We start from the raw sequence: 13,704 nt of genomic DNA, 5'->3' as shown, positions 1-13,704 counted from the left end.
AGTAGAGGGCCAGCTAGGTGGTACAGTGGATAAAGCACCAGCCCTGGATTCAGGAGGATCTGAGTTCAAATCTAGCCTCACTTATTAGCTGTGTGACCCTGGGCAAGTCACTTAACCCTCATTGCCCCACCAAAAAACAAAACAAAACTTTTTCTCCTCTCAAACTTTTTAAAATGAAAATCTCTCTAAGATGTGTTAGTTTTATATATATATAAATACACACACACACACACACACACACACATACATACATACATATCCCTGCCTTAATCAATATTACCTTTTCTTTCTAGCCCAGGGTCCTTTTTATGAGTGGGTATTTCATTGAATTAAATCTGTATTCACCTAGCACAATGCCTTACATGTAGTAGGTACTTATGTCTTTTAATATAATTGACACTATCTTCTACCAAACATACTGTAAAATTCAGTTTCTTAAATACATTTATATATCTATTTGTTTTCTTTAAATTTATCTTTCTGTCCTAAAAGCTAAATACAGAATGTTCAGCTACACAGTTCCTGAGCAGGATAACGTGACCACATTTTTACAAAATAAGGATAATTATAGTTCAGAGAACAGGGGAACATAATTCAATATGAAAACACTTTGGGAAGTTGAGAGGGTTTTTTTTTCCTATCTCACCCAGTCATTCAGGTGAAGAGCAAAAAAAGGATATTCTTCGTTTTTTTTGTGTGTGTGTGTGAGGCAATTGGGGTTAAGTGACTTGCCCAGGGTCACACAGCTAGTAAGTGTTAAGTGTCTGAGGCCAGATTTGAACTCAGGTCCTCCTGACTCCAGGGCCAGTGCTCTATCCACTGTGCCACCTAGCTGCCTCAAAAAGGATATTCTTAATCATATGCCTTGGTATACTTTAAATTGTCTAAAGCCCTCGGAATCCATTATCTTACTGGATTCCCAAAACAAGCTTGTGACATAAGTAATACAGATATTTTTATTTCATAGATGAGGAAACTGAGGCACAAAGAGGTGGCTATTCTCCCAGTGCCACACAGCTAGTAAGTGGTAAAGCAGTCATCGAAACCCAGGTCCTTTGTCTCCCAGTCCAATGTTCTTTCCACCACATATGGCTGCCAGTATCCTTGAACTTTTCTGCAGTGTTTGTACAATCACAGAATCTCAGAATTGGAAAAGACCTCGCTAAAACCCTTCTGCAATTTCCCTATAGGACCTGGCTTTATAGTAAGCACTTAAACTCTACCTTCTTATAAGGGACAGCTAGGGAGCACAGTTGATAGAGCACTGAGCCTGGAGTCAGGAAGACGAGTTCAAATCTCGCCTCAGACATTTACTAGCTTTGTGACCCTGGGAAAGTCCCTTCCCTGTGCTTTCCTCCATTTCCTCATTTGTAAAATGATCTGGAAAAGGAAATGGCAAACCACTCTAGTATCTTTGCCAAGAAAACCCCAGATGGGATCACGAAGAGTTGGATACAACCAACACAACTGATCATCATCCAGATATAAACACACAGATGGATGTATATGTGTGTATTTAATTGTACATGTATATTATATATGTTATGTTTTACATATTACATGTATGGTATACATACATATATGTGTGTGTGTGTATATATACACACACACGTATACACATTCTAAGGGGTCATTCAGACTCTTCTTGAACTTGCTATTGCTTGAGGAAACTCATTGCCTTTTTAGAATGCTCTCATTGTCGAGGTTGTTTATTTAGCAGAAATCGACTTCCCCAAAGCTTACACCTGTTCTGTTATTTCTGTCCTCAGAGACCCGATAAAGCAAGTTTCATCTTTCTTCCACATGATGGCCTTTTAAAACTTTCAAATTTGTTATATTTCTCTTAAATCTTTTCTATAATAACCATCCCTAACTTCTTTTTAGCTGATCAAATGCGAATTCCTTAGCCTGGCATTTCAATTCCTCCATGATTTGCCTTCCACCTAATTTTCCTGTCTTATTTTATATTATTAGCCATGTACAAGACACTTTTAGGTGTGTGATTGACAGGGAGGGGGATTCATAGACTCACAAGTTTAGAGCTGAAAGAGATCTTAGAGCTTGTCTAGTCCAACCCCCTTTTACAAATGGGGACAAGGCCCAGATAGTTTGTGACTCTAAAAATCACACTGATTAGTAAGCAACAGAACTAGGCCATTATCCCAGTGCCCTCTGAGTCTGGATTCATCAGCCTCTGTGCTGCCTCCTGAATCATGTCTTTGTACATGCTGTGTTTTAGAAGCCATTGTAGGGGGCAGCTAGGTGGCACAGTGGATAAAGCACCAGCCCTGAATTCAGGAGGACTTGAGTTCAAATACGGCATCAGACACTCGACATTTACTAGCTATGTGACCCTGGGCAAATCATTTAACCCTCATTGCCCTGCCAAAAATAAATAAATAAATAATGAAAGAAGGAGAAGCCATTGTGCTATGACTAATTCAGAAGTTTTGCACCAAATATGTGATATCGTTGGTAGAAGCTGCTACTGAGGAAACTCCCTCTATCAATGCAGGATAGCCCCTGCTCTGTAATATATAGTCTTAGAGAGTTGCCTAGGGTGGAAAGAAAAGGAAAAGACAGGGTTCACTGAGAAATTAAGGGACTTGCCCAGAGTCCTACAGCCAATACTTTTCAGAAGCTTGACCTAACATCAGTCTGCTGAATTTGGAGGTCAAATCTCTGTTGTTATCTCTCAACAACTAAATTTTAAAGTGTGTGTGTGTGTGTGTGTGTGTGTGTGTGTATGTGTGTGTGTGTGTGTGTGTCCATGTGTATGGATAGGCTGTTTTCCATGAAAACCAGTTAATGTTTTTAAGTTTTAATACTATTAGTCATGTCTTAAATTCTAAAACATTAATCTGATGATTGCTTTTCTTTACAGGATGAAAGCGGTAAAATTGACTTGCGGGAATATGTAATTGCTTTATCTGTAGTGTGTAGACCATCCAAGACTTTGGAAACAATTCAGCTGGCTTTTAAGGCAAGTGGTATCATTTTGATAAGAATTGCAAGTATATTAAAAATGAGGTACTTGTCACATTTTTCTTCCAAGGTCTGAATGTTTATAAACACAAGCCTGGAGTAAAGCAACATAGCCTTCACTTTTACAATATGTGTTATATATTAATATTTATTTAATTGCTATAGAATCATAAAATTGCGTCTGTTTTGTACATGAAAAAGGAAAGTCACAAGACATGTCCTTCAGGGGTTTAAAACCAAAATGGCTAACACAGGCACAAAGTGAATTTCCTCCCTGAATTTGCAAGGCTGGTAGTAATTATTCACAACTCTGATATAATAGGGCTGCCACTGTCACCTTTTCAATAAGTTAACAAACTGAGACAGAGGGAATGAATAAAATCCCATGGTAAGACAGTTGTTATATCAGATCTTCTCACTCTTCTCAACATGTAATAATATTGCCTTTCTCTAGTGTTTAAAATAAATTTGGATTAATATCTTGTTTTTAACATGACTTCAATATCTTTATATATACTTCTACTTCCCTCCTTCTAGAGAGCCATCCCATATAACACCCCCCCCCCGGAAAAAAAAAGAAAAAGAGGAAGACCAAAAAAAAATCAGCAAAACTGATCAATACCTTTTCTTTTTTAAATCACAAAAATACCTGCAATGTTCCACACCCATGCACTTCCCACCTCTGCAGAGGAATGGGGGAAGATATCTTCTCATATGTTCTTCTTTGGCACAATGGATGAGGAGCTGGACCTGGAGTTGGGAATACTTGAGTTTAAATGTAGTCTCAGACACTTAGTAGCTTTGTGACCCCGGGCAAGTCACTTAACTTCTGTCTGCCCCACCTTCCTCAACTATAAAATGGGGGTAATAATAGCACCTACCTCATAAAGTTATTGTGAGGATCAAATGAGAAAATATTTATAAGAATCACTTAGCACAGTACCTAGCACATAGGCACTATAAAAATACTTTTTCCTTCCCTTTATAATTTTACAATATAACTTTCAGTTATTTTTGGTTGTTCTTTACATTTTTCATTGTGGTAATTACTGTAGACATTCCTTTCTTGCTTCTCCTCCTTCACTCTGCATAAGTTTATAAAAGTTTATACTTGTTTAACATTGCCTTTCAACATACAATATCTAGAATAGGTGAGATCACTAACTGCATTATCTCAAAATTTTATGGCTGGCATCCCTGCACTATGGTATAGTGGATAGAATGGAGTCAGAAAGACATGAGTTCAAATCCTGAGTCAGATACTTGCATGCTAGCTGAGTGACCCTAGGCAAGTTATTTAACTTTTCTCAGCTTCAATTTCCCCATCTCTTAAATGGGGATAATAATCATACTTTCTTTTGTTGTAACAATCACATGAGGTAATTTATGTAAAGTGCTTTAAAAGCCTTAAAGTTCTACATAAATATTAGCCAATATTATTAATTTAAAGGAATGCAAAAAAAACCCCAAAACAATAGATTCTTTAGTAAAGAAGGTTTAAAAAAAAAAAAGCTTTCTGCTTCATTGCTTTAGTTGCACCAAATCTTGACCTTTCCATTGGAAACAATGAACAACTAGCCTAGAATAATGGCATGACTTGTTTGCTCTCTTAGCCTAGAAAAAATACGAAGAATATTATGGTCCTTGGAATACCATCATTGTCCAAAGTCAGCTACAGAACTTGTTCATTACCTCAAGCTGATGGAATGCCTTTCTTCTGAAAAGATCAGGGCACAGTATATGTTACCTCATTTATCATCCAGGTGTCTTGCAAAATTGGTAACAGAACCTAAAATAAAATGCAAGTTTGCTAGCATATAGTCCTTGTAAAGGCAAATCACATTAATAGGTTGCATTTGAGCTTCATTTTGATTTTCTCAGGACTTCATTATGTTGAGGTTAAAATATCCCTGAAACTAAAAAAGCATTGCAAAACTGTATTCACCATAATGTCTCTCTAGATTTTTAGAAGTAGAGGGTACCCTTCATGCATAGAATCTACTCCAATGTCCTATTCTGTTGAGTTGCAAAAGAAGGAAAATGACTTACCCAGGGGTCCCACAGGAAGTCAGTAGCTAGAAAGAACCAAGACTCTCCAACCCATTGCCTTTTTCCTTTCTTCATGAAAAGACATTTTTTTTTAAGTGAGGCAATTGGGGTTAAGTGACTTGCCCAGGGTCACACAGCTAGTAAGTGTTAAGTGTCTGAGGCCCCGAAAAGACATTTTTAAAAGAAAAAAAAAAGCATATGACTTTTCAGAATTGAAAATTAAAGTGGTATTTTGAACACATAGCATTGAATGTTTAAGGACTCATAAAATCTCAGTATTGAAAGATACCTTAGAGTTCATCTGCACTAACCTGTACCTGAAGTAAGAATTCCCTCTCCAACATCCTCAATAAGCAGTCATCTATTCAACCTCTGCTTAAAGACCACCTGGGAGGAAGACTCACCATCCCTTGTGAAGATGGCCTATTCTATGTGAGGATGACTCTTCAATTATTCTTGGTTTTTGATGATATTGAGACCAAAAACCCTCCCCAAATTTTGATGTTATACTTACATCTCAAATTCTGTTCCCCAGGGCCAAACTGAAAGGCTCCTCACTGTTCTTCTACATGTTAGCCATTTAGATACTTGAAGAAAAAGATCAACCTCAAGTCTTGTTTTCTCCAGGTTAAATCTTCCCATTCCTTCAACCCTCTTCTCTATGGCATTTAAAAACTTCACCTCACATTAACCCCTGAGTGCTCTCCACATTATATATGACCTTTCTAAAATGCACAGCCCAAAAACTAAAGACAGCACTCCATGTGTGAGCTGATGTGGTCCAATTTCATCCCTCTTGTCCTAGACACCACAGCCTAAGAGCACATTAGCTTTTCTGGTTATAGCATCATATTTTTTACTCATACCAATCTTGCAGTCCCCTAAAATTCCCAGGCTTTTTTAATGTAAGCTTCTTTCTAACCACTTCTCCATCTGCTACAAGCTATTGGATTAGCCTACTTAAAGAGACTTTTGGAAATAAACATAGAAGTCAATGGCTCAGTTTTACCAGATAATAATAATTATCAACAACAATAGTGATAACAATCTACAATTAAGGTTATAAGTTTTACAAAGCAGTTTTTTCACAAAAATTCTATGGAACATGTAGTGCCGCATTTTATATAAAAAGAACTTATCCTTAATATAAAAGTTTATTCTCTTAAGAAGACTGCACCATTGTTCTTCATCTTGTTATAACCATCAACTTGCATTGTAAGTCCTTTGTCCCTTGGTCAGTCTGTGTCCAGAATAACACAAAATGCAGGGCAAAAATTTGTCTAGAATACAGCTAGATTCCAGTTAGTGTACATAAGTCCACTGAAGTGGCTACATTATTTAAATTTGCACTGCATATTTTCACTGGGTACCCAGAGGCAGCTAGGTCAAAGTCATGGGTGCTGGCCAACAGCATCATTAGTATCTAGGCAGGGGATTCTCAGGGCATGGAGTGTCAGGAGCATGTGGGCCTAGTGAATTCCTCCTTCCATTTTGTCTTCCCTAGCACCCACTTAGGTGTTTTGAGCAGTAGCTGCCTTCAAAGCTATTGCTTACCAACCAGTCCCATCAAGTTCTTTTCCATACTCCTGGCCACTTTGTAGACTGACAACACATCTCCAGAACAGTTGCTGTATGTTCCTACAATATGCATTTTAAGATCCAAATCTATGTAAAAGATGATCTGGGGATGTAGTTTGGGATCCTATGAGGACAGTTTCTAGAGGTTCTTTTGTTCTTCTTCCTCCTTCCCCTTACTTCTTGTACAGAAATATAACTTGTAAACTCAGAAGATCCATTGGCTAAGGAGAGGGGGAGATCATACTGAAACACAATTAGTTGAGTTCCCAGGAGCCCTTGTACCTTGTAGCCCTTGGCTACATGTCTTCATGGAGTCTGTGATGAAATGCCATTGGTGTTTGGGATGAAGGAAGATAGGAACTTGAATATGAATATAAATGTTTTTTAGCATTTGGGAGGGAATGGGGGAAGAGATTTAACCCAGACCTCCATGGCATCAACCTGCAATGTTGGAGCCCAGGCTAATGGTTGGTTGGTTTTTTGTTTTGTTTTGGGGTTTTTTTTTTTTTGTGAGGTAGTGAGGGTTAAGTGACTTGCCCAGCGTCACACAGCTAGTAAGTGTCAAGCATCTGAGGCTGGATTTGAACTCAGGTCCTCCTGAATCCTGAGCTAGTGCTTTATCCACTGTGCCACCCAGCTGCCCCCAATGGTTGGTTGTTTTTAATTTTTATATACATGGTTTTGATCTTGTAATTGTTTTTGCTTTGGTCTGGACAACCACCTCAGCTCTAAAGAGAGAGGGACAGCTAAGTCAGTAGGAAGGAGTAAGAGAAATGTGTATTAAATAAGCAATATGAGATTATACCTTAAATACCACAGGAGCTCAGTAAATATTCATTTAACCATAAGTGCCAAAATGAGTGGTGTAGACATTATACACATGGAAAAGGGGGATTATACATGTGTATAGTCTGAAACTAGACTATGTAAAAGGCCTTTCTTTGCCTCCTTTCTTACCTAACCTTAATCACTGAAAGGGTGTTACCTCAGGCAAATGGAGACCTGGGCAACACCTTAGCTTAAAAGGCCAAAGTCTACCACTGCATCTAGGGCCATCTCCAGCCGTCCTGATGTATAATCTTGCCACTGGACCCAGATGACTCTGGAGGAGAGAGTGAGGCTAGTGACTTTACATAGCCCTCCCTCACTTAAATCCAATTCATTGCAAATCATGCCATCACCTCCCTGATGTCACGGTCTCTTTGAGAACAAAAGACAAATAAGAAGTCTGAAATCATTAGGCAACACTTTATAAAGGGAATGGAACTTGACATGGGCCATGAGGGATAGACAGAATTTAAACAAAAGACAAGGAAAGGACATAAATGAATGAGTTTTTATTGTGCCTTTTCAGATGTATGAATCACAGGAAGACGGAAGCATAAGAGCAGAGGATTTGGCTTGTATTCTGAAGACAGCAATAGGTGTTGCCGAGCTTAATGTAACTGATTTTTTTAGAGCTATCGATGAGGAAAAAAAGGAGAAGATCACATTTGGTAAGTTTCAAAGTAGTTTTGAAACTCCAGGCAATCCTAGGGAGTTTACATTACAAGCTGTCCATTGTTGGCAATTAACCAACAAATGTAGAAAAAGGAAATTATGAAAATTATGCCCCCCTCCAAAAGGTTATTTTAATCCTTGTCTTTACACCACCTTTTTTCAACTTAGACAGAATTGCCAAAGAAAGGAATAATAGGGGAATTTCCTGTCCTTATTAGAGACTGGTCCCCTTGAGTTCTATCTCCTTTCTGTGTCCCTTATCTTTGAGAAGCTATTTAGAACTTCTTCCACTTCCTCATACACACACTAGTATGAAACTTAGTGTCTTGAGTAATCTTTTGTTGCTTCTGAGCTTATTGGAGTCTTTGGGGTAGGTGACTGAAGTCATGAATTAGGAGCTTTTGAGGATCTTTGAGACCTGAGCCCTCTTGTTTGCATTTTTTTTTGGTTTATTTTTCATGCTGGCTGTGGCTTGTTCCACATTTTGAGAGAACTACAGTAATACCTAAGGAAAGTTTTATTAAATTCTGTCATCGTTCTCAACATTATACCCATAATTTATGTACCACTTATTATATCTAGTACCCAGAAAAACTTATTTACCTGGTACTTGACTTCTTTAAAAAGTTCAACTTTGTTATCTTTGCTAATGAAGGAGACCAGTAAAACAGTAAAAAGCAAAAACGTGGAAAATAAAAAAGCCATTTGTATTTAAAACTGACATATTCCTTCCTAATTGTACTTTGTCATATAATAACATTCATTTCCTCCTGAGCCTAGAAAAACTAATGGACCAGGCAGAAGTAACCCCAGAATATGCTGGAGAACAGAAATTGCCCAGTTTGAGATTTTATGGGGTTTTTTTAAATTATAGATTGTCCACAAAGCAAATGATCAGAAATTGACTGTCATATTTTACATGGAGAAAACCAAGAGAACATAGCATTTCAGAAACTCACCCAGCATTAGTAGTGGGAAAGCAGAAATTAAATCCTAAGCTTTCTAACTCTTAACAGTCACTATTTTTAAATGTCACAAAATAATGCTATCATTAAAAGAATGCATGAAATGATGAATTTAAGACAATGCTGTGTTTAGACTAAGTAGAGATTTCACTAGGGGACTATCGAGTACAGAAGTCTGCCTACTACCACTTAAGTTATCAGAAGGAAAAATACCTAGCAGCATCCTCACCACCATTGTTATCACTTTGTGGCTTTCTTTTCTTTCTGATAAAATTGATGATGTCCTTATTTTAACACAATGCGAACACAAGCTATATCTAACCAAAGCTTCCAAAGAACAAAAAAATTCCAAAACAAGTGACTAGGGTGTTGCTGTTTTCCCAAAGAAATTGGCTGGCTGATCTTTCAAAAAGGGAGAGCTATTATGAAATATTTCTCTTTATTTTTTAATTTTCTTTTTTTCCAACTACATGTAAAAAAAATTTTAACATTTGGTTCTTTTTAATTTTTAATTCCAAATTCTCTCCGTCACTCCCTCTGTTCTTTCCTAATTGAAAAGGCAAGCACTTTGACAGGTTATTGCTGTGAAATATTTCTAAGCAAAAACTGTTTCAGTGTTTTCCACAAGGTGTCACTGGCTATAAGGCATTTCAGCAGTGAAAAAATTATATCAATGATTTTGACTCCTGTAATCTGCTGCATAATTCCATTGGTACCATCAGCTTACCTTTGGTGAAGAATCCATAAATTGTATAGTAGAAACCAACCAATACATATACACAAGCCCAGACAGAGTTCTTTTCTGATGATATTCTAGAGCATAGCCAATTAGCTAAAGAACAAAAGCATATTAGGCATCATGAATTCAATCAAAGACTCTTTAACCATGATGGTCAGTTGGTTTGGTCCCTCCCTCCTTATATAGGTCTTGTGAGATACTTCCCTGTTATACATCATTTCTTTCTACCTTTCCTTTTGGTCTGAGGCCCCAAGGAATTAGCCATCCTTTATTTCCTTTCCACTGTAGTCATCTTTTACTTCTGACCAGATTTTCTGTTTTCTTGGCCCAGAATGTATCAAAACTCCATTTACCTTTGTCCATAAAGCAATCACACTGCATTTATATTTTCTGCTGGCAACAATAAGATAAAAACAAAGGGTTAATTCAATTCAGCAGATATTAAGTGCCTACTTAAACACAGCACCATGTTTGATACTGAGGGTGTTGTTCAGTCATTCAGTCCTGTTGGACTCAGCAAAGATACTGATGCGATTTGTCATTTCTTTCTCCAGTATGTCCCCATTTTACAGAGTAAGAACTGAGGCAAATAAGGGTTAAGTGACTTGCCCAAGGTCACACAGCTAGGAAGTGTCTGAGAGGCCAGATTTGAGTTCTGATCTTCCTGACCAGTTCCAGTACTCTACCCACTGCACTACCTTACTGTCCCTGATGCCAAAGATACAGAGATAAAATACGTATTTCACAGTCAAGCATCTTTATATATACCTATAATGATGGGATTAAACACACAGTGAATAAGCTACACTCCATTTCCTGACTCTGTGACTTTGAACTAGTTGTTCCCTGTGCCTGGAATGTTCTGCTCCTCAGTCCCACCTTTTAGCTTCCTGGCTTCCTTCAAAACTTAGTTCAGCTCCCACCTTCTGCAGGAGGCCTTTTCATTATTCCCCAGCAGCTTCCCTACCTTGGAAGTAGATGGTGGCACAGAGAATAGAGAGGACCTGGACTTAAAGTCAGGAAAACCCATGCTCAAATACAGCCTCAGATATTTACTTAGCTGTATGACCCTGGGCACATCACTTAATCTCTGTTTGCCTCAGTTTCCTCAACTATAAAATGGGGATAATAAAAGCACCTGCCCCCTAAAAGATCAAATGAGATAATATTTCTAAAAAGTGCTTAGCACAGTACTTGGAACACAGTAGGTGGAAGGGATAGTAGGTGCTCTATGGATGCTTACTCTCTTCCCCTCTGAAATTCCTTCCCATCTTTGTTGCTGTTCAACCATTCAGTTGTGTCCCACTCCTTGTGACCCTGTGGACCATAGCAGATCCAGTGAACATTTCACCTTTTTTTCCCTCCTTGGTTCTTATGGAATGTGGGTTATTCCCAGAGTTGAGGTGGTCTTGTCTGTGCCTCATGAACATCTTCTCTACCATTGCCCTCCACCCTCATGCATGTGTTGTATGTGTTAATTATTTACGTCTCCCCCATTAGAATATAAGTTCCTTTGTAGACAAGGATAGTGTTTTTGTCTTTCTTTAATGTCCTGTTTGGCCTGTGTCATTCATTATTCAGTGTCTGACTCTTCGTGGCCTCATTTGAGGTGTTCTTGGCAAAGGTACTGTGATGGCACCTTCTCCAGCTCATTTTACAGATAGGGAAACTGAAGCAAACAGGGTTAAATGACTTGCCCAGGGTCACGCAGCTAGTAAATGCCTGAGGCCAAATTTGAATTCAGGAAGATGAGTCTTCTCCTGACTCTGGGCCAGGCACTCTATGCACTATGGTGCCACCAAGAGGCCCAATGTTTGGCCTATAAGGAGTGCTTAATAAATATTTGTTGGCTAAACAACAAATTCCAGGTAGAATGTGAGAAGCCTTATTTCATTTTTCCCCTTAGATTGTACAAGTAAGTTCTACTCAATTCACCCCACCCTTATGTACTTATGTACAGGACTCTGGGCCATGCACCGAATATACAAAGACAAAACCTAAATAGTTTGACTTACCTCTGGAGGGAAGCGAATACAAAGTGTACACAAATTAACAAGTAAATGAGTAACTAAATATGGGGTAATTTGAGGAGAGAAAGAACAACTCAGACAATCAGGGAAGGCTTAATACCTGAATTTAACCTTGAATACAAAGAAATAAATAGCCCAGATAGTTTGAGGTTGTTGACCTCCTCCAAGAAGAATCTGAGAGGGTAAGACATAGATCAGGATGACGAGGGTCTGGGATACAGTAGGAGACCCTGGATTTCTTAAGCTAGGGTCTTTCCCAAGTCTGTTTGTCTGAGGTAACATCCATTCAGTGACTAAAGGCCAGGTGAGAATCGATGTAAAAGGTGGCCTAGTTCGACGTCCCCAAAGAATCTGCTGTAGACATGATGAGCCACTGGTCTGGTTATGGACACAGACAGAAGGTCCTCTGTTTGGTTCCCAGTGAAAATGAAGGATGGTTTAAGTAGATTTGGTCTACGAAGAGGAGTCATCAAGAAAGTTCTTCCAGCAATGCAGGTCCTTACTCTCTGATTCAGAGGCCAAAATAAATCCAATTCTTCTTCTTCTCTGATATTTACTTAAAACCTCTCCCTTCGGGGCAGCTAGGTGTCTCAGTGGATAGAGCGCTGGCCCTGGAGTCAGGAGTACCTGAGTTCAAATCTGGCCTCAAGACACTTAACACTTACTAGCTGTGTGACCCTGGGCTAGTCACTTAACCCCAATTGCCTCACTAAAAAAAAAAAAAAACCACTCCCTTCCCAAGAGTCCAAAGTGACCACAGATATGTGATCCTTGGCTTTATTCCATTTGAATAAACTGAGCCTCCATAATCTCTTGCCGGGCAATTACTCTTATTCCTTATGAAGTAGACCTACAAAACCATTTCAATTCAATGAGCATTTCTTAAGGACCTACTATATGGGGAGACAAGCACAAAAATCACATCACACACACACAAAAAAAATCCATTTCTAAGGGATGATCCTTGTGGTAGGAACAATAAAGAAGTCATCCCCGAGACTAGATTGACCCTGGTTCTGGGATCTGAAGGCCCGAGTTCATATCCTATGTGACATCAGGTAAAACTTTCCTAATGCGTGTTACATTTCTGGATCTATGATCTTATGGTTTTGATGCCACAGAATATCATGGATAAATTTCTGGGCTTGGACTCAAGAAGAAATAGGTTCAAATTCTTCATCAGACACTTAGTAACTGTGACCTGGCCTCAGTAATTTTACCTCTCTTGGCCTCAATCTTTTCATTTGAAAAATGAGGAGGCTGGACTTGGTAACCTCTCAGCTCTCTTTAAACTCTAAATCTATGATCTCATGCTTGCCTAAATGCCCAAAGAGGCCAGCCCTTACGAAGTCATTACCTTTCAAAGTTGGCTGATAACTGCCCTGCCTTAATGACCAGATACATTTCTATGTGGAGATGAACCAAGGTACATCTACCTGAATCAGTGCTGTATCCTTACTGAGCATCCTTTCCATGCCATGGCTAAGTAATCCTCTTTTTGTTAACTACTGACTGAACTAAAAGTGGTTCATTTTTTTCCCATCTCAGATATACATTAACAGCCCAGCCTGAGTCAGGTCTAATCTAGTCTTCCCTTAAAGACTTGCTTGGGTTTAATTTTCTCTTTCTTTTCTGTGCTCCTAATCCCCTGTATCCTTCATCTCTGTATTTATATGCCCAGTGCATATGCTTAATAAATGTTTTTTTAATTAAAAAAAAATTTTTTTTTAAAGAAGAAGAAGGGGCAGCTAGATGGCGCAGTGGATAGAGCACCGGCCCTGGAGTCGAGTACCTGAGTTCAAATCTGGCCTCAGACACTTAACACTTATTAGCTGTGTGACCCTGGGCAAGTCACTTA

At 38.7% G+C, this 13,704-nt stretch overlaps 1 protein-coding gene across 1 annotated transcript in view; it reads left to right on the top strand.

Annotated features, from left to right (window-relative positions):
- Window positions 1-13,704, top strand: part of LPCAT1 (lysophosphatidylcholine acyltransferase 1) — a 173,907-nt gene that overhangs the window by 149,784 nt on the left and 10,419 nt on the right. Inside the window, exons 12-13 of the mRNA XM_043977175.1 lie at window positions 2,885-2,983; window positions 7,967-8,108. Of these exons, the coding sequence (XP_043833110.1) occupies window positions 2,885-2,983; window positions 7,967-8,108 (241 nt within the window). The remainder of the gene's footprint in view (window positions 1-2,884; window positions 2,984-7,966; window positions 8,109-13,704) is intronic.

This window comes from Dromiciops gliroides, chromosome 1, assembly GCF_019393635.1.
Source record: "Dromiciops gliroides isolate mDroGli1 chromosome 1, mDroGli1.pri, whole genome shotgun sequence".
Taxonomy (NCBI): domain Eukaryota; kingdom Metazoa; phylum Chordata; class Mammalia; order Microbiotheria; family Microbiotheriidae; genus Dromiciops; species Dromiciops gliroides.
This window is presented reverse-complemented; position numbering and strand designations above follow the sequence as displayed.